General features: G+C 36.0%; 1 protein-coding gene across 1 annotated transcript; it reads left to right on the top strand.

Annotated features, from left to right (window-relative positions):
- Positions 1-1,521: 1,521 nt before the first annotated feature.
- Positions 1,522-21,256, top strand: LOC109008880 (kinesin-like protein KIN-7C, mitochondrial). Its single transcript, XM_018989143.2, has 26 exons — positions 1,522-1,924; positions 2,075-2,172; positions 2,473-2,562; positions 3,382-3,434; positions 7,334-7,399; positions 7,482-7,535; positions 9,076-9,135; positions 9,826-9,904; positions 10,086-10,153; positions 11,896-11,958; positions 12,115-12,219; positions 13,062-13,166; positions 13,295-13,402; positions 13,518-13,664; positions 13,977-14,159; positions 14,396-14,566; positions 15,556-15,795; positions 16,346-16,486; positions 16,573-16,698; positions 17,247-17,297; positions 17,398-17,445; positions 17,519-17,809; positions 17,969-18,718; positions 19,623-19,712; positions 19,913-19,997; positions 21,110-21,256. The coding sequence occupies exons 1-25, from the start codon at positions 1,656-1,658 to the stop codon at positions 19,952-19,954; spliced, it is 3,498 nt and encodes a 1,165-aa protein (XP_018844688.1). The 5' UTR covers positions 1,522-1,655; the 3' UTR covers positions 19,955-19,997; positions 21,110-21,256.
- The last annotated feature ends 493 nt before the right edge of the window (positions 21,257-21,749 follow it).

Genomic DNA, 21,749 nt, shown 5'->3' with positions numbered 1-21,749 from the left:
AGTTGTAATGATGAGATATCCAAACCGGGGCTGAGCTATTAAATTATTAATTAACATATGGTTCCTGTAGTTGCAAAATATGAAAATAAAAATAAAAGTATTATATTAAAAAAATAATATTATATTATTATTTTAGTTAATCCAATGTGAGGTTATACCTTGAATGATTTTGATTTTATGTAAAATATATACTTAAATAGCTAAATTTTGGATATGACTTTGATGAAACTAATGCCAATGCTCAGAAAACTTTTTAGTCTCAAGTAATGTATAATCTTATAAATATGAGGTATCTTCTTCCCTTGTATGCTTGATGTTCTCGATCGTCAAATCTAGACTATTGTGACACCTCTCATGAAATTTCACATAGTTCATTATAAAATGTTAATAGTTCTGGTGCTATTTACAAAATGAGAAGTGTTAAAGTCATAAAAAAATTTTATAAAAGTAAATCTACAAATTAATATGGTTTTATATGATACGTTAAATTAAATTTATTTTATAATAAAGTTATTTTTATAATCTAACATATTATATCAAACTACATCAACTTATATATTTATTTTTGTGTATCTCTTTATGACTAAAATATTTTTCTTACAAAATATCATTCACCACCCACTTATTCGACGGAGGATGTCATGGTATATATATTGGTGGCCAGTCTAGCAAGGTATGGTTGCTAAGCGGCTTGCAGATCTAACAGCAAAACAAAGAGTAGATAAAAGATTAGGCTGTTTTGGATATTAAGAATATTTTAAATATCTGTAAATAATAGTTAAATAATTTATAAAAATAATGAAATAGTTTGAATTAAAGATGTTTTATTGTGTTTTAAGAAAGGAAAAAAAAATTGAATAAAAATATTATAAAATTCAATATAATTTTTTAAGGATAATGTTATATACAATACTGAAATGTCCAGTTTCCACATACTCTTTTTATTTTATTTTAAATGAAAGTTATTATTTATAAAATATTTTTTTTTTTATATAAATCTCAAATTTATTTATTTCTTTTTTAAAAAAGAGTTATTTTATATACAGTCTCCAAATGTGAATGTTTAAAAAAAAATTTTAAAATTATAATAATATTTAAAAAAAAAGATATATATTTTTATTTTATTCTCATTCATCGATGGACCGAATCCTAAATAAAATCTATCTTTAAAAAAATACGTATATCATTTCACGTTTATAAGCGACGGACGGGTGGAGAATGGAGATGCTGCTGGGAACGCTTTACAAAGAGCGAGGGAACGATCGATTTGAAGAGGTAAAAGTTCAAATTAAAAAGTACATGGAGACAAGGACTTATTCGGTATTTTATCATTTACCAAAATTTTGTATTTATTTATTTTTCGTCGAGTATTTCAACTTTTGCAGCAGGTATTAGGTAAGAGTCAAGATGGTGACGAGTGCATGAAAGAAAAAAAAAACAAGGAAAATACGAAAATTAAGGTCATATACGACATTTCACGTCGACTGAAAAAATGTACTAGAATACAGACAATTTCAAAGGCATCAATAGCAAAGCAAACACGCCTCGTTTTGGAGGGAGCCGGAGCTGCACTCTATCAAAGCCGGCCGGCATGTGAATTCTCGCCACCGTCCGACTCCATTGCTTCAACCTCTCTCTCTCTCTCTCTCTCCACAATGTCCGACCCTAGCTCGGCAAGGTCCCAAAGATCCACCTCCTCCATCTCGCCCTTCAGGTCCCGTAAGTCACCCGCAACAAAGTCCGCCGGACGACCAGTGACTCCCTCCTCCGCGAAGTCTTCTAGGACACCACAGAAACTTCTGGTTTCTCCGAAGACCTCGGCGAGCCCGAGCCCGAGCCCGCCGACTCTGACGCTGGACCGCCCCGATATAAGCAAGGCCAAGGAGGAGAATGTGACCGTTACAGTCAGGTTTCGACCCCTCAGGTACTGTACGTTTGTTTCTTTTTCCTGTTTTGAATTAATTCTGGAAAGTTGCGATTGGCGTTGTTACCGAGGTCCGTGTGCCTACGTCCGGGGAGCTTAGGTTTGTAAATGATTGTTTGTTTTATTTTTTATATTTTGAATTTTGAGCAGTGCTAGGGAGATTAACAAAGGGGACGAGATAGCGTGGTATGCAGAAGGGGATTTTACCGTGCGGAACGAGTACAGTCCTTCCACTGCTTATGGTTTCGGTTAGTATCGCAAGTCTTCATCACTACTGCTCTCTAATTATGCTCAAGTTTACAAAATAGATATGCGTTGACCGGAACTTGGTCTTTCTTTGTGGGTGTTGGCATCATCTGTATCAGACATGAGAAAGCCCTTACGGGACTCTTTGCGTTAGGCTGAATTATTTATTAATTGTATACTTATATGCTGCATTTGAAGGCAACTTTTCTGGTAAAATTAAGTAAAATTTGCAAGATTTTCTTGAAACTGCTTAGTCTTTGGTTTCCTTGTCTTCCCGGAGAATTTAATTATGGCTGCTGCAGATAGGGTGTTTGGTCCAGCAACAACGACGCGACATGTTTATGATGTCGCTGCTCAGCAGGTTGTCAATGGTGCAATGCAAGGGATTAATGGTAGGTACTTGACTTAGAAATTCCAAAGAACTTATTAGAGGATTGTTGCCAGAATTTTTTTTTTTTTTTTGTTCTTTCATATCTCTACTATTTTTCCAAATTAATCCTGTGGATACATATAATTCAGAGGAATATGTGAGTGATCTGTATACAACCCGTTGTCGATGGTTTAACCAATTGATATTCTTTTTGGAAATAATTGAAAGATTTTTTTCTTTATTAAAATTCAATTTCATATAAATTAATATCCTAATGAACTGTGGAGTTAGTGTTGTGTGGGATGCTTGAAGGCAAACCTTTGAAAAGGTATCATTACCTTGGAGTGGGATGTAAAAGAATGGACAACTTAAAAAATTACATAGGAAAGCCAAGTTATGTTGAAACCATATAATGTCCGATCTGCTGCAAAAATAACAGTCGTGTCCTCTTTGAACCGGTGGTTGACAGGGCCTAGATCTACATTAATCTCTTTATTGAGCCTTCGGGAAAGAATTGTTTAATTTTGTTGGGAAGCTAGGTCTTCTTCCCGTCATAACTAATTTGTAACTAGGTGCATGCTGTTTGTATACCTTCTATGTACTTAGGCTATGCCTATTTACTAGTTTCAATAAAATGTTATTTTACTTATAAAAAAACTAACTTACATACTCAGAATGAGTTGTGATTTATATAGCCCAAGCAGTTTCCTAGATTGGGAAATACTGAAAACGGTCTGTAACATCTACTTTCATATTTATGGAGTAAATGTGAGTATAATTTGTAATATACTTGGCTATTTCATGATATACAACTTGTGTCCAATGCTCTCTTTCTTTGCAGGTACAGTGTTTGCCTATGGTGTTACTAGTAGTGGCAAGACTCATACAATGCATGTAAGTCTTACTGTCTGTTTTCTGTTATGTCAGGTCCCAATGTGTTCATTATTTCATCTTCACAGGCTTTACATTATCTAGATGTTTTTGGGTTGTAGATCTGGAAATTAATGGCTCTTCTTAAGCTTGATCATTGAGACTCACCCATTACGTATGTGGTCCATGTACGTAGTAGCTTGCTTAGTGTTCCCTAGATGGTTAGTTTCAATATGTTGCTATCCGAAGGTCAACGGATGGTAGAGAGGCAAAGAAGAAGAAGAAGAAGAAGAAGAAGAAGAAGAAAGAAAGAGTAGCTCGCTTTGTTGCACCGACTGTTTTAGTCCGATATTAACAATTACCAGGATGGGAGGTTGATGTGAAAGCAAGTTTGGGATAAACATTACTATGCCTTGCCTACTAGATAGTTTTTAACAAAGGGCTTGCTTAGTGCCTAGCAAGAATGTGAACTGCACATTTTTTTTATTTTTTATTTTGACCAGCTATATTTTTATTTTAAATCAAATCCTATATTATCCTTAAGTAACAAGCACCATCCATTGTGATTGTAAGAATTTATTTTAATTTGATTGAAAACATTTGTTAGTCGTGGAAATTATCCTTCCTTGGGTTGGGTGTCTGGAAGAGTAGGTAATCCATAATCATGTAGTTGATTTCTTTGAGCAGCTACTAACCGAGCAGGCGGGATGGCGACCTACCCTTGATGGTTTTGCTTTTGACTCCATCGGACCAGATGATGTATCTCGGTTGGAGAGGGCCTTTGAGGAGGTGGAGGTCTACGAAGGAGTGAGGAAAAATGGTTAAGACAAGGCACCGGGGCCTGATGGCTTCTCTATGGGCTTCTTTCAAACTTGTTGGGGAAGTGTTAAAAGAAGATCTTATGAAGGTGTTTCAAGAGTTATTCTTGGTTGGAAAATTTGAGAAAAACCTTAACACAACTTTTCTTGTGTTGATACCAAAGAAGGTGGGGGCTACGAAGATTAAGGAGTTCCGACCCATAAGCTTAGTGAATGGGGTATATAAGATAATATCTAGAGTGCTTGCGAACCGGCTAAGTGAGGTTTTGGAGAAGGTCATTACAAAACCCCAAAATGCTTTTGTAAAAGGGAGACAGATTCTAGATGCGGTTCTTATTGCCAATGAATGTCTGGATAGTAGAATGAAGGCTGGCACAATAGGAATTATTTGCAAGCTTGACATGGAGAAGGCCTATGATCAAGTTAACTGGGATTTTCTTCTTATTTCCTTGGGGGGTGTGGTTTTGGGGAGAGGTGGCGGTCATGGATCCGTTGATGCATATCAACGGCCAAATTCTTAGTGTTGATAAATGGTAGTCCAATGGATTTTTTTTATAGCACACGAGGCCTACGACAAGGAGACCTGTTGTCGCCAATGCTGTTTGTTATTGTAATGGAGGTGCTTAGCAGGATGACTTCGGCTTTGGTTACTAGTGGTTTTGTAGATGGCTTTTCGATCGGAACCCCGGAGAGGGGAATCATTAACATATCTCATTTGTTGTTTGCATATGATACTCTTATCTTTTGTGAGGCTGATCATAATCAGATCTGAGCACTGAAGGCCTTGCTCCTTTGCTTTGAAGCAGTATCCACAGTTAAGAGTGAACTTTGACAAATCAAAGATGGTGCCAATTGGAAGAGTTCTCTATTTACTACAACTGGCCAATACGTTAGGGTGTAAGATAACTTCACTTCCTATGATTTACATGGGCCTCCCGTTGGGAGCTCCCTCGAGAGCATCCTCTTTATGGGACAGAGTGATTGAGAAAGTAGAGCAGAGACTTACAGGATGGAAAATGATGTATTTGTCGAAAGGTGGTAGGATTACTTTGATTAAAAGTACCTTTTCCAACTTACCAACGTATTTTCTATCATTGTATCAAAGGAAAACTAGGGTTTTATTTAAGATAAGGTAGCTAGGCAGCTAGTCTCCTATTTTACTGGGTTGTGGCTAGGGTTACATGGCAACTAATCTCCTATTTTACTGGGATACAACAGAATTGAATTTCAAATAGATTAGGATTTATTTACTAATCTTATCTTGTATTTAAATTAAACTTGTACATATTTAGATAGGATAAAGTCAGGTTAGTTTAGATAAGATAAAGATGTAGTTTGTTGAGATTCAAATTGAATTCTTAATCTTATTTTTGTAATTATTTCTAGAACTATTTTTTATATAATGAGAAGGAATCACCTCAAAGAGGTATTCAACCAAAATCTGACATGGTATCAGAGTATCATTGTTCCCTATACCTGCAAGTGTGGCGTCTCGAATTGAGAAACTCCAATGGGATTTCTTGTGGAGTGGAGTGGGGGAGGAGTTCAAGTATCACCTAGTCAAGTGGGCAACGGTATGCTGCCCCATTTCTAATGGTGGATTGGTCATCAGAAATATTAGGATTTTCAACCAGGCATTACTTGACAAATGACTGTGGAGATATCATAAGGAACTAGAAGCCCTATGGAAGTTGGTGATTGAGAGCAAATATGGAGGTTTAGGGGGGTTGGAGCACTAAAGAAGTAAGAGGGGCGCATGGAGTGAGATTGTGGAAACACATTGGAAGAGGATGGGAAGTCTTGAATCGACACACTCGACTTCAGTTGGGGGAGGGTTCCAGGATTGAATTCTGGAGAGATACTTGGTGCGGTAATGGTACTTGACAAGAGGTATTTCCATCACTTTTCCATTTTGCAAGTGATAAAGATGTATTAGTGGCGGAAGTCATGGAAATATCAGGGGGCAAATCCATTGGAACATCATTTTTAGTAGGGCGGCACAAAATTGGGAAATGAGCAGCTTTGCAGCTTTGCAGATTTTTACAGCCTTTTGTACTCCATAAAACCGAGCAATCAATAGGAAGATGTATTGTGGTGGATACCCGCTGGTAAATGGGTATTCTCGGTTCGCTTCTATTATAAGGCTCTCACACAAGGACCCAAAATTCAGTTCCCGTGGAGGAGGCTTTGGAGACATAAGGCACCCCCCAAAGCAGTTTTTTTTTTTTGTGTGGACAGCCTCATTGGTGAAGATTCTCACGACTGATGGCCTAAGGAAACAAAGGGTAGTCATTGTAGATTGGTATTGTATGTGTAAATAAGGGGGTGAGTTTGTAAATCATCTTTTATTTCATTGTGAGACATCTAGGGTATTATGGAATGAGGTGTTCAGTAGATTAAACTTGGCTTGGGTTATGCCGGAGACGGTGGTGGCAGTGCTGGCCAGTTGGACAAATCTAGGAGGCGTACAACAAATTAAAGCTATTTGGAAGATGATCCCTATATGCATTATGTGGTATTTGTGGTAGGAGCGCAATGACCAGACGTTTGAAGACAAGGAGAGATCGCTGGACGAGCTTAAAGATTTATCTTTTAGAACACTATGTACATGGGCCATAGCTGTTGATTCAATGACATGGACCTACATGATTTTCTTCTCTACAATGCACCTACCTAGCCTAGGGGCTGCCTTTTGTATTCTCTTTTAGAGTTCTGTACATGGCCTTGCCTATTCTTTGATCAATATAATTTGTTTACTTATAAAAAAAAAAAAAAAGAAATCATCCTTCCTTGAATTTTTTCAAGATGCACCCTTTGGGACCTTCTAGTACAATAAAAAGTCCCGAAGTATTAAGCAAAGGTCATGATTTTGGAAATTATATATGAAAGTAGGAATGAGATCCTTTAGTGCCTTTGATTGGAAGTTTTGTCCTTTGTAGGTACCATTTCTTCTTCTTCTTCTTTTTAGATATATCTGGATTATGTGAGATTGGAAATATTGATAAATCTCTAATGTAATTAGTTGTATCAGTTAGAATATCATGTTTGTCCTATTTTTCAGTGCTTGCAAAATATAAAGTAGAAATTTTTGCATATTCTTTTCAGGGGGAGCAAAAGTCTCCTGGAATTATTCCGTTAGCGGTGAAGGATGTCTTTGGAATTATACAAGAGGTAATCCATCAGTTTGTAGTAAGTTTAATAATAATTGATATTGTTTCTTTTGCGTAATGAAACCTTGTTCAATATATTTCAGACACCTGGGCGTGAGTTTCTTCTCCGAGTCTCGTATCTTGAAATTTACAACGAGGTCAGTCTTTTTTCCATTTTTTATTAAGAACCTTGTGAATTTCTGAGTCTTCTCATCAGTAGGTAGGGTTCACGTGTTGTAGAACCTCTAGAGTTGAGGGCTTCAATTGACAAAAGAAAGAAGTCAGACATTGTTATGAAACTTTATCCTTCATATTAACCACCCGTGGGTAGCCCAAGTGGTAAGGGCGAACTTGTGTGCATGAGCCCCATGTCACAGGTTCAATTCCCGTGGGTTGCTGTGCTAGTCTCCCTGAGGGTTTAGGTTCCATGGGTGAGTCCTAAGGGCTCTGCTGTGGGGCGGTTCCCCCGTCATAAAAAAAAAAAAAAAAAAACTTTATCCTTCATATTCAAGATGTAGTTCGTTCTTCTTAGTGAATATGTCACCAAGTAGTCTACTAATTTACTATAACAGGGGAAAAGGTAACAGGAAATCATCGATAGCTGTAAATCAGTTAACATGAGGAATAGATGGAAAGTCCTTTGGATTGCATGAAAAAAAAGACTAATCCTCTGAAAATATCAAACTCAATCAATCCTAGCTTTCTGATGAAGTAGATTAAGATTATCAAATATGTCAAATGTCAAGTTGGTTGATATTTTGATTAGCCTTGTTGAAAATCCTTTTTAGGTTTCATTTGGTCTTCTGAAGTTAAAATTTTGGACACAGAGGACACACACACCCACACATATATTTCTCTTTTGTTTTTGGAGTCTCCTGTACCTGTTTTGAGGGGTTGAATGGGGGAGATATAATTCAAAGTTCACCATTCCTTGACAGTTGCTGAATAAGATATTTTACTTACAAGATCAAAAGGGGAAAATAATAGGCCACTACTACGGCCCAGGCCTAATGTTATTTTTGAGCCATGGCATACAACCTCAGGGTAAAGACAAACAATTCTTAATACTAACTAAATAATTCAGGGTTCCAAAAGGGCCCCACCCTGATATTGAATAAAATTTTTGGTATCTTTAGACTAAAATCACATTTGGATGTCATTAACCTTGTAAACCTCTATTACAGAATGTGAAGTATACCTTGATCCCAAAAGTTACTCTCGGGAGTTCTTTATTATACCTCTTTGTTTGTGTTGCCTGACACACTGAACAACCAATTTAAATGGTAGTCATTTCTTATTTAATCAACTAAGATTCTGTTGTCAACTTTGACCAAGCATCTGAGACACTTGTGAGAATGGTTTTGTGGCTGTGCATTAAAAGCTTCTTGAACACATAACAATTTGCTTTGACTACAAACTACACCACTATAAATGCCTACCAGACATTTGTCATTACTGTTTGAAGGAAAGTAGTTCTCTGTCAATATTTGTAGCTTTATTGTTAATATGACTTGCTGATTTTACATAATTAAAAACGTTTTTTTACTTTACCAGAATGTATAGTTCGAGAAAATCTATTCACTGAAGTATTTTCATTAAATTGGTGCTCATTAGTATGAAGTCTTGACATAAATGGTGAAAATGGGTTTTGTGTCTTCGTGATTATTACATATTAGTTTGTTCTTTCTTTCTTTACAGGTCATCAATGATTTGCTTGATCCAATAGGACAGAACCTAAGAATACGAGAGGATGCTCAGGTGCTTATAACAAAGTAGAATGTAAATGTGAACTTTTCTATGTGGTTCTCTTCCCTGATCTTTATAACTTTGTTGGCAAACGTGATAGCTATTTCAAGAATCATTTATTTTTTCATTTGTTGTTGTTTGTGAACGGTTTCATTTCCTAACTATATATATGAAACTTGAATGCCTCTAGAGCCTAGTATACCATAATATTGGATGTAGCACCTCATTATATTTTTTTACTGCCAATTGAGGCATTTCCTAGAGCTTAGGGGTCTATTGGCCTAGTTTTCAATCATTGAAGAGCAAAAGGGTATTACAAATTATTAGCAGATGAACTGATAAAAAAAAATATATATTAGCAGATGCATAATGAGTTAGCTCAAGCATGGCCCTCTGCTTTCTAGAGGAATTCCAATCAATTTAACCTAAATCAAGAGATGACTTAGAACACGCTTTCAGAAATAGGATACATTTGTTTATTTATTTATATATTTCTCTGTATAAACGTTCAGTGAGAAAGAGTCCCAAGTCTAAAATATTCTAGGTGGCTAGCCTAAATCGTAGATTCAAGGAAACCTACTAGTTGTAATAATTTTAATGAAAATATATTATTGTGATAGGAGCTTCATTTGAGACTATTTTTGCACTATCTGTATGCTATATATTGACTCTTATTATTTGGATGCGGTGTTTTTTGGGCAGGGAACCTATGTTGAGGGAATCAAAGAGGAGGTTGTTCTATCCCCTGCTCATGCTCTTTCCTTGATAGCATCTGGAGAAGGTTACTAAAAATTCTACATTTCTTTCATCTTGTCACATTTCATTTCGTACTTTTGGTTTCATTTGTACGTTTGCTTTTCTCACTATCCTCTCAATGATTTCCTTCTTGAAACAAAACCTTGTAGTGTAGGTTTATATGCACACATGTTTTGACGTATCACTTCCTTATTATGATATTGCAGAGCACAGACATGTAGGTTCCAATAATTTCAATCTACTTAGCAGTCGCAGCCACACTATATTCACCTTGGTAAGTACATCTAACTTCCACGATTGAGTTTGGAATTTATAATTCTCTGAATGTGCGGCCATGTCTTTAGAAGCTAAAGCACAACTTGCACCTAACTTGTAAGAGCACATGTTGTAGACCATCACTGGTATGGTTTATTTTATCTCGTAAATTGTTCTCTTCCTATCATTACAGAGAAATGTTCTTGCCCCTTTTAAACATCATATTTGTAATGTGTTCATCTGCAGTGAGTTACAAGGGGTAATGTGAAGTTGACAATTACTTATCAAAAATTTGAGAGGATTATCAAGTCGTGTGTTTTGATCTTGGGTGTATCTTTTTTTTTCCCATTAAGTACAAAAAAAATCCCTGGATTTTGCAAGAGTCTCTGTCTTCACCAACATTGGGTAGTTGGCCCGTGCATAGGACTATCATCATTGTCATCAATTTTATCATCCTCATCATTATGCATAGGACCATCATCATTGTCATAAAAAAGATTTGTAACCTCATCACCTCTCTCATCTACTTCACTCGAGTTAATGATCCATGCAAGTAATGATAGTTAAAAAACTGATATTTTATATATGTTTAAAAAAAGTTACAAAAGTGTGCTTTGCTTTTGGTAAGCTAAATACTTTGGCCTTGGTGCTTCGCGCCTAAGTGCAGTTATACCACATTGCAGCCACCACAGGGTGGGCACCGCCAGTCACCCCCTAGGTGGTGTGTCAGGCCTGCAAGGGCCACAACAAGGTGGTTGAAGGGGCCACCCCTTGGTTGGACCAGTCTGGCCACTGAAGTGGTGGCTGGGTTGAGCCACCTCTTGGGAGTGGGTTTTTTTTGTTTTTTTTCAATTTCAGTTTTGATTTTTTATCATCCTTTTTATTAAGCATGTTGCATGCCATTTCAGCATTTCTGTTAATCACGAAACATATTGACAGAGGGATCTGTTTAATAAAATTGTAAAACCCAAGGAGCATTATGATAAATTTGAAAATTCATGGAGGAAAGATTTGTTCAAAACCCTGAGACTGTTTTTGTACTATAACTTTTTTTTTTTTTTTTGGTTGATATGGAACCTCACCAAGTTAGGCTCTTTTAGATCTACTCCTAAGGAGTAAATCTTAGGTCCACGATCCTACCTGCCAGAACCTTGTATAAAGTAGTCTGAGAGAATTCTTATTCAGGAATCAAATGCATGATGTTTTAGCCCACAGCTCATCCCAAGCCCGCTCTTGGACAATTGACTGCACCCTGATGAGTTTTTCTATCTAAGCTTTTTATATATTATTAGCACAGAAAAGAAGAAAAACAAAATTACTGCACAAGCAACCCTTTATAACTACAAACCAGCAGTAGGGGTTCTAATTGAAGACCTCCCATGATACACCATAAGCCTGCAATGTGTAACTCCACATTGACTTGACACTAGTTTGGAGGGACCAAGTGTGCCTCCATTCAAATAAAAAGGATCTTCCCAGTGTGTTTTATCTTTGAACTTGTTCAGGCCTTTGTAGTTCACACCGATTCTACATTTTGTGGACTCCTTTCATGAATGGACCATCTTCAATTAACACCCTTATTCATCTAGCATATTTGGTTGGAAAAGTTTATTGGGTGTTACATGTTGATAAATTTGGAAATTGTTTGTTAAGCTAGGATCGTACACATTCTTGACTAATTGGGCATTCTTGCAGTCGTTTCTTTCATTGTTTAATGCTGATAAAAAAAGATTGATATTCGTCTACTTACTGTTTTATCAGACTATTGAAAGCAGTCCACATGGTGAAAATCATGGTGAAGAAGACGTCACCTTGTCCCAATTGGTAATATCTACGTGGCAGTATAATTTAAATTTGAGCATGCTATAGAAATATAGTTTATATGAATCCTATCTGTGGTGATGTATTTTACTTCTATTAACATTTTGTTCATTACAATCTGACATTGAGCCCTATATTAATCCCAAGTTTTCTATGCAGCACTTAATTGATCTTGCAGGATCTGAAAGTTCTAAAACGGAAACAATTGGATTGAGAAGAAAAGAGGGTTCATACATCAATAAAAGCTTACTTACTCTTGGAACTGTAAGATATTTCTGTTTTGTTCCTTGTTTTTCATTCTCTGTTATATAGTTTACCATCAATGCCCAGTTTTATTAAATTTACAATCAGAATTTGTACAAGATTGCTAATATCAATGGGATTGGAAGAGATTGTACAATTAGCAAACAATGAATTAATGGAGTTATTCCTCTTTAATTGACCACCCGGCAAAAGAACTTTGTGCACTTGTTACTCTTTTTATCGGAATGCCCTCGGTTTTTGCCTCAAACACGCTTTGTCCATAAGGGTATTCTTTTCCAGATCACTGGCAACCTTATCCTCTCTTTTTCCCTTTCAAAGAAATCAAAATGATTGAGGTTTTTCTTTTTTAAATCTTGTTAGCTCTAGTTCCTATTAGGCTAGATTATTCGTAACCGCATTTTTACAAAACAGATGCAGTGATCAGTTGGATCTTTAATTAATTAACATCTCTCTCTGTTTTATTTTACAACCCCCTTTCGTCTATCCATAGGAGTTCAAATGAAGGTTGCTGTTCAAGTTTCAATAACATCAAAATCTTGAAACTCTCAAGAAGAGCTTCTTTCTGTTCCATTGTTCCCAAACACCTCCCCATTCCATATTCTTAAAACAATTTTAAAAGTTATGAGTTGGTATGCCAGAGCAAAGCTTGTTAGATGTTGAAAGCAGTAAGTCCACCACTGTTTCACTCTTTCCACAAAAACCCTTTTTTAATCTTTTTTCTCTGAATAAAACGTCTACGTTATTGCAATTTAGGTACCTCTTTTTATTTAGTACTATTTACATTATCACCCTATACGATTTTTTAAGGCAAAAGCCCTAGTGTTTACTGTCTGTTATTGCAGGTGATCTCTAAACTAACAGATGTAAAAGCAACTCATATTCCCTATCGAGATTCTAAACTCACACGTTTGTTGCAGTCATCTCTCGGTGGCCATGGACGGGTCTCCGTAAGTTTGATACAGTTGTTAAAAAAATCTACTATTTACTTAATTGGAATTTTTTCTTTGCAACTATTTAACACATTTCATTTTAATTTTGGTTCACATGTGGAAGATGATCTTGTATGTTGTTGTAGCTCATTTGCACAGTGACTCCTGCCTCTAGTAATAGCGAGGAAACACACAACACATTGAAGTTTGCTCATCGGAGCAAGCGTGTGGAAATTAAGGCTTCTCAAAATAAGGTGAATTTAATATTCATTTATTATGTGAAATTACTCTTCATTAAAAATCGTTCACCTGATGTTGCTTTGTCTTTTCCTGCCTCTCTCACCCTCCCTTTTTCCTTAATGACCTTAGATTATGGATGAGAAATCTCTCATCAAGAAGTATCAGAAGGAGATTTCTAGTTTAAAGCAGGAGCTTCAGCAGTTAAAGTATGGCATGATGCAGAATCCAAGTGTGGTTGCATCTACTCAGGAAGATCTGGTTAATCTGAAGCTTCAGGTTTGTGCTGTTTCATGATGACAAAATTATATTAGTTACTAGCATGCACCTTGTTAAATTGTTACCGAGGCTCTGTGCAAAAATCAGCTCTTCCATGACCATACAGCTTATGTGCAGATTATGGTTGAGTTTGAGGTCCAGTGCTTCATGGTGCTACAATGTTACTTTTATCTGTCTTATGCCACTCTTCTTTCCCATTAGAAAACAATTATTCTTTGGTTTTTTATAACTGAGAATCACTAGTATGTGGATTCTGTTATTTGTGTTGTTGTTTGATCTCCATATAACATGTTTTGGTTCATGGTATCAAAGCTGGAAGCCGGTCAGGTAAAATTACAGTCAAGATTGGAAGAGGAGGAAGAAGCCAAGGCTGCTTTGATGGGGAGAATTCAGCGACTAACTAAACTAATTTTGGTTTCTACAAAAAATTCTGTGCCATCAAGCATTTCAGAAAGGCCTAACCATAGGCGGAGGCATTCTTTCGGGGAAGATGAGGTATATAATTTAGCAATTTTAAGCTTAGTTTGTATTTCAATGTTAAAATTGTTTCTTGAGGGTCCTGAAATATAGAGGTCCTTTGGACAAATATGCTGTTTTTTAGTGATAACATGTTTCTTGAGATGGATTTTTAAACTTGTGTTTGTAACTGACACAAAAAAGAAAGAAAGAAAAAACGAACTAATACCACTACCTGTCATGTTAATATTTCCCTTGATCCATTGTTTCTGCAGCTAGCATATTTGCCTGATAGAAAAAGGGAATATGTGATTGATGATGATGCTGGGAGCCATGCTTCTGAGCTTTCATTTGAAGGAAGGGATGACGTCATGAATATTGATGAGTTAGTTAAAGATTACAAAAAGAATAGAAAACGAGGAATGCTTGGCTGGTTTAAAGTGAGAGTAAGTTCTCTGATTCCTTTTGGCATATGATTTGTGAAGTTTGATTATTTTTCTTTTTTGGTGCTCGCTAGAAAAGAAATATGAGATTTAACTGATATCTCAATATTGATTTTTCACTTATTAACTGAACCTTCTTCAGTTTCTCATCAGTGTGTAAATTGTACCAACGTGCTGTCATCCATTGATCATATTCTTGGTAAAACGTATGGACCATTGATCATACTTTTTTGTCAATGTGCTTCAACTAGCTTCATATGATATGGGACAAGATGTTGGGATTTCAGACATTATACTCATCACCATAGGGATAGTTCAGGTCATGTGTATTCTGCCAGTGAAGATCCTTTTGGATTGTAGTTAAATATCCTAGTAAATCCTATCTTTCTTTATTTTTTTTTTGTGTGATCAATCATAGTGAAGGCTTTTGCAAGTTGGTGGTAACTCCCATTTGGATGGCTGATGTTGGCAAACCACATTAGCCAAGTTCATGGTGGATATGTTTGATTGGCATGAATGGCTGTGGCTAGAATGTGGTGTGGACCCTCAAAAATTTTTTTTTTGCACCGTGTTATTTTGGCTATTTGTGAGTGGTGGCTCCATGACTATTGTTGATGTTCTGCTGTCCTCATTTTTTGTTTCAAGAGAAACTTTGACATGATTTAGGTCTCGTTTGTTTTTTGAGATGAGATGAGATGAAAGTTGAAAGTAAAATAAAATATTGTTAGAATATATTTTTTTAATATTATTTTTGTTTTGGGATTTGAAAAAGTTGAATTGTTTATTTTATTTTGTGTGGAAATTTAGAAAAGTTGTAACGATTAAATGAGATGAGACGAGATGAGTTGAGATGAAATGTGAAAACAAACGTGGCCTTGGACTTTATTAAAACTTCTTGTTTGTTGCATCTGTTATGCTAACAAAAATATTCATAAATGGTTTCTTCTCTAATGATTGTATGCACTAATCAAGTCGTAAATTCTACTATGCAGAAGCCTGAGAATCAGGTAGGATTGTCATCAAATTCTGACAGTGGAAGATTTGCAAGTGGGTCACCTACATCTTGTTCAAAATCATCGCAAAATAGAGTCATCTCTAATGACATGAAGGATGGACGGAGAAAATCTATCAGTAGAAGCGGAAATGAATCTGCTGTTGTTGATTCATTTCCAGAGAGAACTCAAGCTGGTGACCTGTTTAGCGTGACTGTTGGAGGTCGCCGTCTGCTGCCGGTAAGGGGGATTCTCAGCACTGCTTTATTATTGATCTTTCACCTGCATTGATACACAATGGAATGTTAGCATATTTTGTCGGATGTTGCATCAAAAGACATGGGCCAAATTTCATTCCTTATTAATGCAGGTTAGCATAGCCTTGCCAAGTTTCATTCCTTATTATAGCAGTCATATGGGACTAGCACTTAAACTTAGAAGGAGATGAACATAAATTTAACTCTTAAATGAATTCTACCATATCTGATATTTAAGAGCTTTAATAAGTTGCCAAAGATGATATGGTGCTGTGACAGAACATAGGTGTGCTCTGTAATTTAGGGCAGTCTCATAAGTTTCTACACTGCATCTATTGGTCCTTTAAACAATGATACCAAGGTTTCTCGGGTACCATTTGCAAAATATACGTTGAATTGTTGATTTGGAAAACTTTTAATGCCTATGAACTTGATGTGCAATTGTGCATTTCTAAAATTAGTTTATATATGTGCTTCAAGGCAAGTGGGTAAAGTTTCAATTTTAACTCGAAACTGTTGAATGACCTTTACAGACTGGGACAACTATTATAGATCAAATGGATCTTCTTTGTGAGCAAGTTAAAATGCTGGCTGGGGAGGTGGCATTATGTACTAGTTCTCTGAAAAGACTCTCAGAGCAAGCAGCTAGCAATCCTGAAGATCCACAACTGAATGTGAGCAGCCTCTTTATTTTTTCACATTAAGAACAAATTCAATTGGTTATCCTGGGTGACTCTTTAATGGTCATTGGTTATTCTAGGAACAAATGCAAAAGTTAAAGGATGAAATCAGTGAAAAAAAGCGTCAAATACGTGTTTTGGAGCAACGTATGATTGGGTCTGTTGATGTGACACCGCATACATTGAACAACAATGAAAAGTCTCAGGTAACTTAATGTGAAACAGGTGGAATTTGATAGTAATGGAAAACTGGTTTAGTCATGTTTGCAATCAATGAAGATGCAAAACAGAGGAATTTTAATTTGATGCAGATGCTTTAATCTTACTAGTAGTTTTCTATGGCACTACAAAAAGTGCACCATTATTAGACATTTTCTGTCTCAGCTTTTCAATATACTTTGAGCTTCTACTGTCTTAGTCTTTCATGCTCTACAATTATCAAGTTACATTCTTTTGGAGCGACCATCTGTTCCACCCAAATTCTCTTAGAGAAAGCCCACATTATGCGTTCAGCTTATTTGAATCTTCTTGCCCCCCCGTATTTCCTCATTATTGTTTCTAAATTCGGAATATGTAATAAAGAAAGAACATGGAGGAAAGCACAGTTCTTGGGAGGTGGAGGGAGTTAGCATCATCATAGTAATTATAAAGTGATCATCATTGCTATTAAATTTCTAATTTGGTAGTCATGATCACTTATTGGTAGTACTTTTTTTAATTTTTTTTCTAATCTGTCTATTACACTCCCATGTAGGCTCTTGCCAAGCTTGCTTCTCAACTAAACGAAAAAACATTTGAACTTGAGGTTTGTTATCGTGTTTACTTTTTAGCTATAAGGATGCTATTTCTATATCAATTTCCTAACACATTTAGTAACTTCATCACTTTCTGTTTGCATAACCAAGATTAAATCAGCAGACAATAGGATACTTCAGGAGCAGCTACAGATGAAGGTAAAATTTGAAAGCTGTGAGGTCTCTCCTGTACTTATAATGTTAATGTTTCGAATTTTTTTCTTATTGTTAGATATCAGAGAATGCTGAGATGCAAGAGACAATTCTCCTTCTAAGGCAACATCTCAACTCGTTATCAGATAAAAGTATTTCACAACATCTTATTGATGCTGGGGCTACCCCACCCAAGACATATTCTGAAGACCTATTTGAAAAAAACAATGAGGGGAAAGGATTTGGTCCATGTGAAGGAATTTGTGTTGATGAAATTACGCCGACAAGTGTCATGAGCTTGAATAGAATATTTTATCTTGAGGAGTCCAAAGACTGCAGAAGTGATTTGAAAAACCAAGTCCATGTGCAGGTTACCTCTTTCTTTTTCATGTTTGGGCCTATTTTGCAATAGGAAATCAATGCCATCTTTGTTCTAACAAGCAATCTTTTTTATTTTTAGTGATGAATAAGAAAGCTCTTCTTGTTTAATGGTTCAATGGGCATGCTATCATTATTTTATCTTATTTAGGCTGCTGAGATAGAGACTTTGAAGCAAGAGAAGGTGAGATTGACTGAAGAAAAGGATGGTCTTGAAATTCAAACTCAAAAGCTGGCAGAAGAAGCTTCATATGCAAAAGAGTTGGCTGGGGCTGCAGCAGTTGAACTCCGAAACTTGGCTGAAGAAGTAACTAAACTGTCTTATGAAAATGCAAAGCTCACTGGTGACCTGGCTTGTGCAAGAGAGGCTGATTGCAGATCTCTCTGTTGTCAGAGGTCTACTTTGTATGATTCCAAGCAAAATAGAACAATTGGTGCTCGAATTGATGGTCACCCTAGAAAACTAGAGGATGATGTTTCGGTTGTGGAGATCCAGAAAGATCTTAATGCAAGATATCAAAGAGAAGCTGTTCTTGAAACGGCATTATCTGAGAGAAATCAAGTAGAAGGTGAGCTGCAGAGAAGACTTGCTGAAGCTAAACAGCGAGAAGAAGATTTGGAAAACGAGCTTTCAAATATGTGGGTGCTGGTTGCAAAGTTAAGGATGTCTGGCACTAATGCTGATGATGCAGCCTCTAAAGGATTGCATGCATCAAGTATATCACAAACTAGAGTTAGAAATGGATTTCTTCAATCAAATGGTAATTCATGTAGAATGCTCAAAGAAAACGAAGTCCATGAAATTGTGGATAAAATGAGTACATTAGAAGAATTAAGAGCTTGCTATACAAAAGAAAGTAGAAGATGCGAAGAATTGGAAAGCCTTGTTTCCAGATTGAAGGTATGCATGTTATAGACCAAACTGTAGGAGAAGTGCCACACTTTGTGCAGCCTTATTCTAGAGTGGATTGAAACTAAAAGTTTTGTATGAATTTATATGCTATGAGTTATATACAATTGTTTGCTAGTTGCTTGTCTTTTTATGGCACAAATGCATGGCCTTTTTTTTCTTCCGTCCCCAGGATGTTACCAAGGTTTGACTTTATATTAAAAATCATTCCAGATAGATGGCTCCCTTAGCTAACTTTTTATTTATTTTTTCTTGAGCATTAATACTTGTCTAAATAAATCTGGCTTTCACGCCAGTAATTTACACTTCAAATTCAGTGGTTAGATATCATTGATGAAGATGATTTTTTGCCTGCTGCTTCACAAAGAGGGTATTGTCATGACTTCGATGGTATACTCCATGAATACAGACATTAGATGGCATCGATGTTTGTTTGCTAAATGCTTTATGTTATCTAATCTTTCTATGCATTATGTCCTGGTCTTTTCAATTGTATTCTCTATAGTTGGACTTTGTAAATTGCAGAGCTTATTATATTAAAGGATGTCTTTGTTGCATGTTTACGTTTGGATGTTGAGGTGATTTCATATGATTTGTGAATAATAGTAAAAAAGTAGTGAATAGTAGTGAGCTGTTTGTGAATAGTAGTGAAATAGTCTCACTTACCAAACACAGTATTCTCGGCTTGGTCAGTGCAATTGAGATGTTTATCAAGTAATTCTGGCAACAACTGAATTTGTTGCATGTCGTTTAAATTTTGCTAGCTCCTAACTTGTAACTTGGTGTTCTCTGTTGTATATTTCCTGTGTACTTGGGCTATGCCTATTTACTTGTTTCAATAGTATTTTATATTACTTATCGAAAAAAATAACTGAATTTGAATGAATCATGTCAGGGTGAAGATATTGCTGGTCTGGATGTTACTGCTCTTGAAGAATTGCAGAACCTTCACGTTGAGGCTATAACTAAGATTTGCCATGCAAAGGTGATTGTTTTCTCTTGCTTTATTTCTGCAAACCTCTCTCTCTCTCTCTCTCTATATATATATATATCCAAGATCATTGATTAATTTCTCCTATGCAATTCTTCCTTTTCCTTGTAATCATCAACTGGATATATAGTATGATTTGGACCTCTGTTGGTTCTATATATTCGTAGACTGACACTGGTCATCATGCAATGCAGTGTTCAAATCATGGCTTATGGCATCCTGAAATGAACACATAAAGCGGGTGCTTCCACACAGTTTCTCATCTAAGTCATCTTTAAGGTTAGTCTTAATCTAAAATTCTTTCTGAATGGTTATTGAGTTTGATGCATTCATGGCCAATAAAATATTGAAAAGTCTGATATGCTACAAGCGTGTCTACAGAAAATAAATTGACATTATTTAGAACGAGGAGGTTTATCATTTTTTTCCTTGTCATATGCTTAATACTAAAAAAAAAAAAAAAATTACTAAGATGTTAATTATTAGATTCTTTTAGCAGGAAGTACACATTCCTACACTTTTTTAAAGAAAGATGATAGTACCCTATATTTGATTAAAAAGTGCTCACAGATGGCGGAGGAATATCGTGGTAACAAACTAGACAGACAGAACACTTAATTATACAAGCTCAAAATCATTTGCAGCACATATAAGGAATACTGGCTCTATCTACGACCAGCTGACCTTTCACTTCGTGTCAGAGTTTTGTCTACTCAACATATTGTTGGGAGACTCCCATGGCTCCTGATTTGGCCAGACCGCCTGAGAGTCAGCCACTTGATTCCTTTTTCTAAGTACACGACGAGCTGAACAAACACAAGACTGTCTAATCATAATTATTTGCTCCTATAAATATCGTAGAGACCATGGGATACGTATGGCACCAAGTAACCAAATTAACCACCGCTCTCGAGTCAAATTCAAGCTCTATTTCCAAATAATTTCTCTGCACACAGCTTCAGTCCATCGAAAATACATTTCTAGACACCTCTCCACCACTACCAAACCCCCATTCGTCTGCAGTAAGCTTAATTCTCTTCCTCCAGTAGGTCTACATAATGTGTTTGCTGGCTAGGAACTTTTAATTAATTGTGAATTATATCATGGAGTTTATATGCTGCATTATGGCATTGGCTTCTAGGTAAATCTTGTAGCAATTTATTTAGACCACTCTTACTTTCCTTTCCAAGAAAATTTTATATAGGCTAGTCTTACATGCAAAATGTAGCTAACATTCAAGAGCTTCCTGCGAGACCTAAGGTCGAAATGTCTCGAGAAAATTTCATATTTATATGTTTTATTGTCATTGACAGTCAAGATCTTTTCAAATTCCTTTGAAAACAGTTGTGATAATACTTATCAGATAAATTCTGGTGTTTCGAATCTTGCAGGGTCTAAGCAGGCGTAATGTATTCTGTACAGTGATGGAAATCGTAACCAAATCAACCATGTATCGATCAGTCAACTTATTTTATAACTCTTTAATAGAATTACTGAATTTTTACCTAAAAAAAAGGTACTCAATTCTTGTAAGAAAATTCTTGTGATAGCCATTGTTAATCCATCTCTACTGCTAGTTATCGGTGCTAACCAATATTGCAAGAACAATGCATCTCCTTCAAATGACAAAAGAAAGGTTCTGATTTTTGTTTCTAATTTAGCATTGATTTTTGCCGAAAAAGTAGTAATTGTAAGGAATATAAACGGCTTATTTCAGCCAAAGGCCTGCGGCCTGATTGGCATAAACTCCTGACCTCCAAAATGGAGGTCTTGGGTTCGATAAAAAATATATATATATATAAATTCTTTATTAAAAAATAAAAGAAAATCTATAGGCATACTAATACTATGATTGCCAGCAAGTTTACCTTCTTGGTCAATGCAATTTAATACGTCGATTATGGGAAACAACAAAGTCCTTCGTCTCTGAGCAGAACTTTCATATATCTACCGTATATGCTTGCCCTTTAATATACAAATCAAACAAAGTAGTCTTCAACTCATTCAACAAAGAACAAGTAGTTTATCTCG

This window comes from Juglans regia, chromosome 15, assembly GCF_001411555.2.
Source record: "Juglans regia cultivar Chandler chromosome 15, Walnut 2.0, whole genome shotgun sequence".
Classification (NCBI taxonomy): Eukaryota; Viridiplantae; Streptophyta; class Magnoliopsida; order Fagales; family Juglandaceae; genus Juglans; species Juglans regia.
This window is presented reverse-complemented; position numbering and strand designations above follow the sequence as displayed.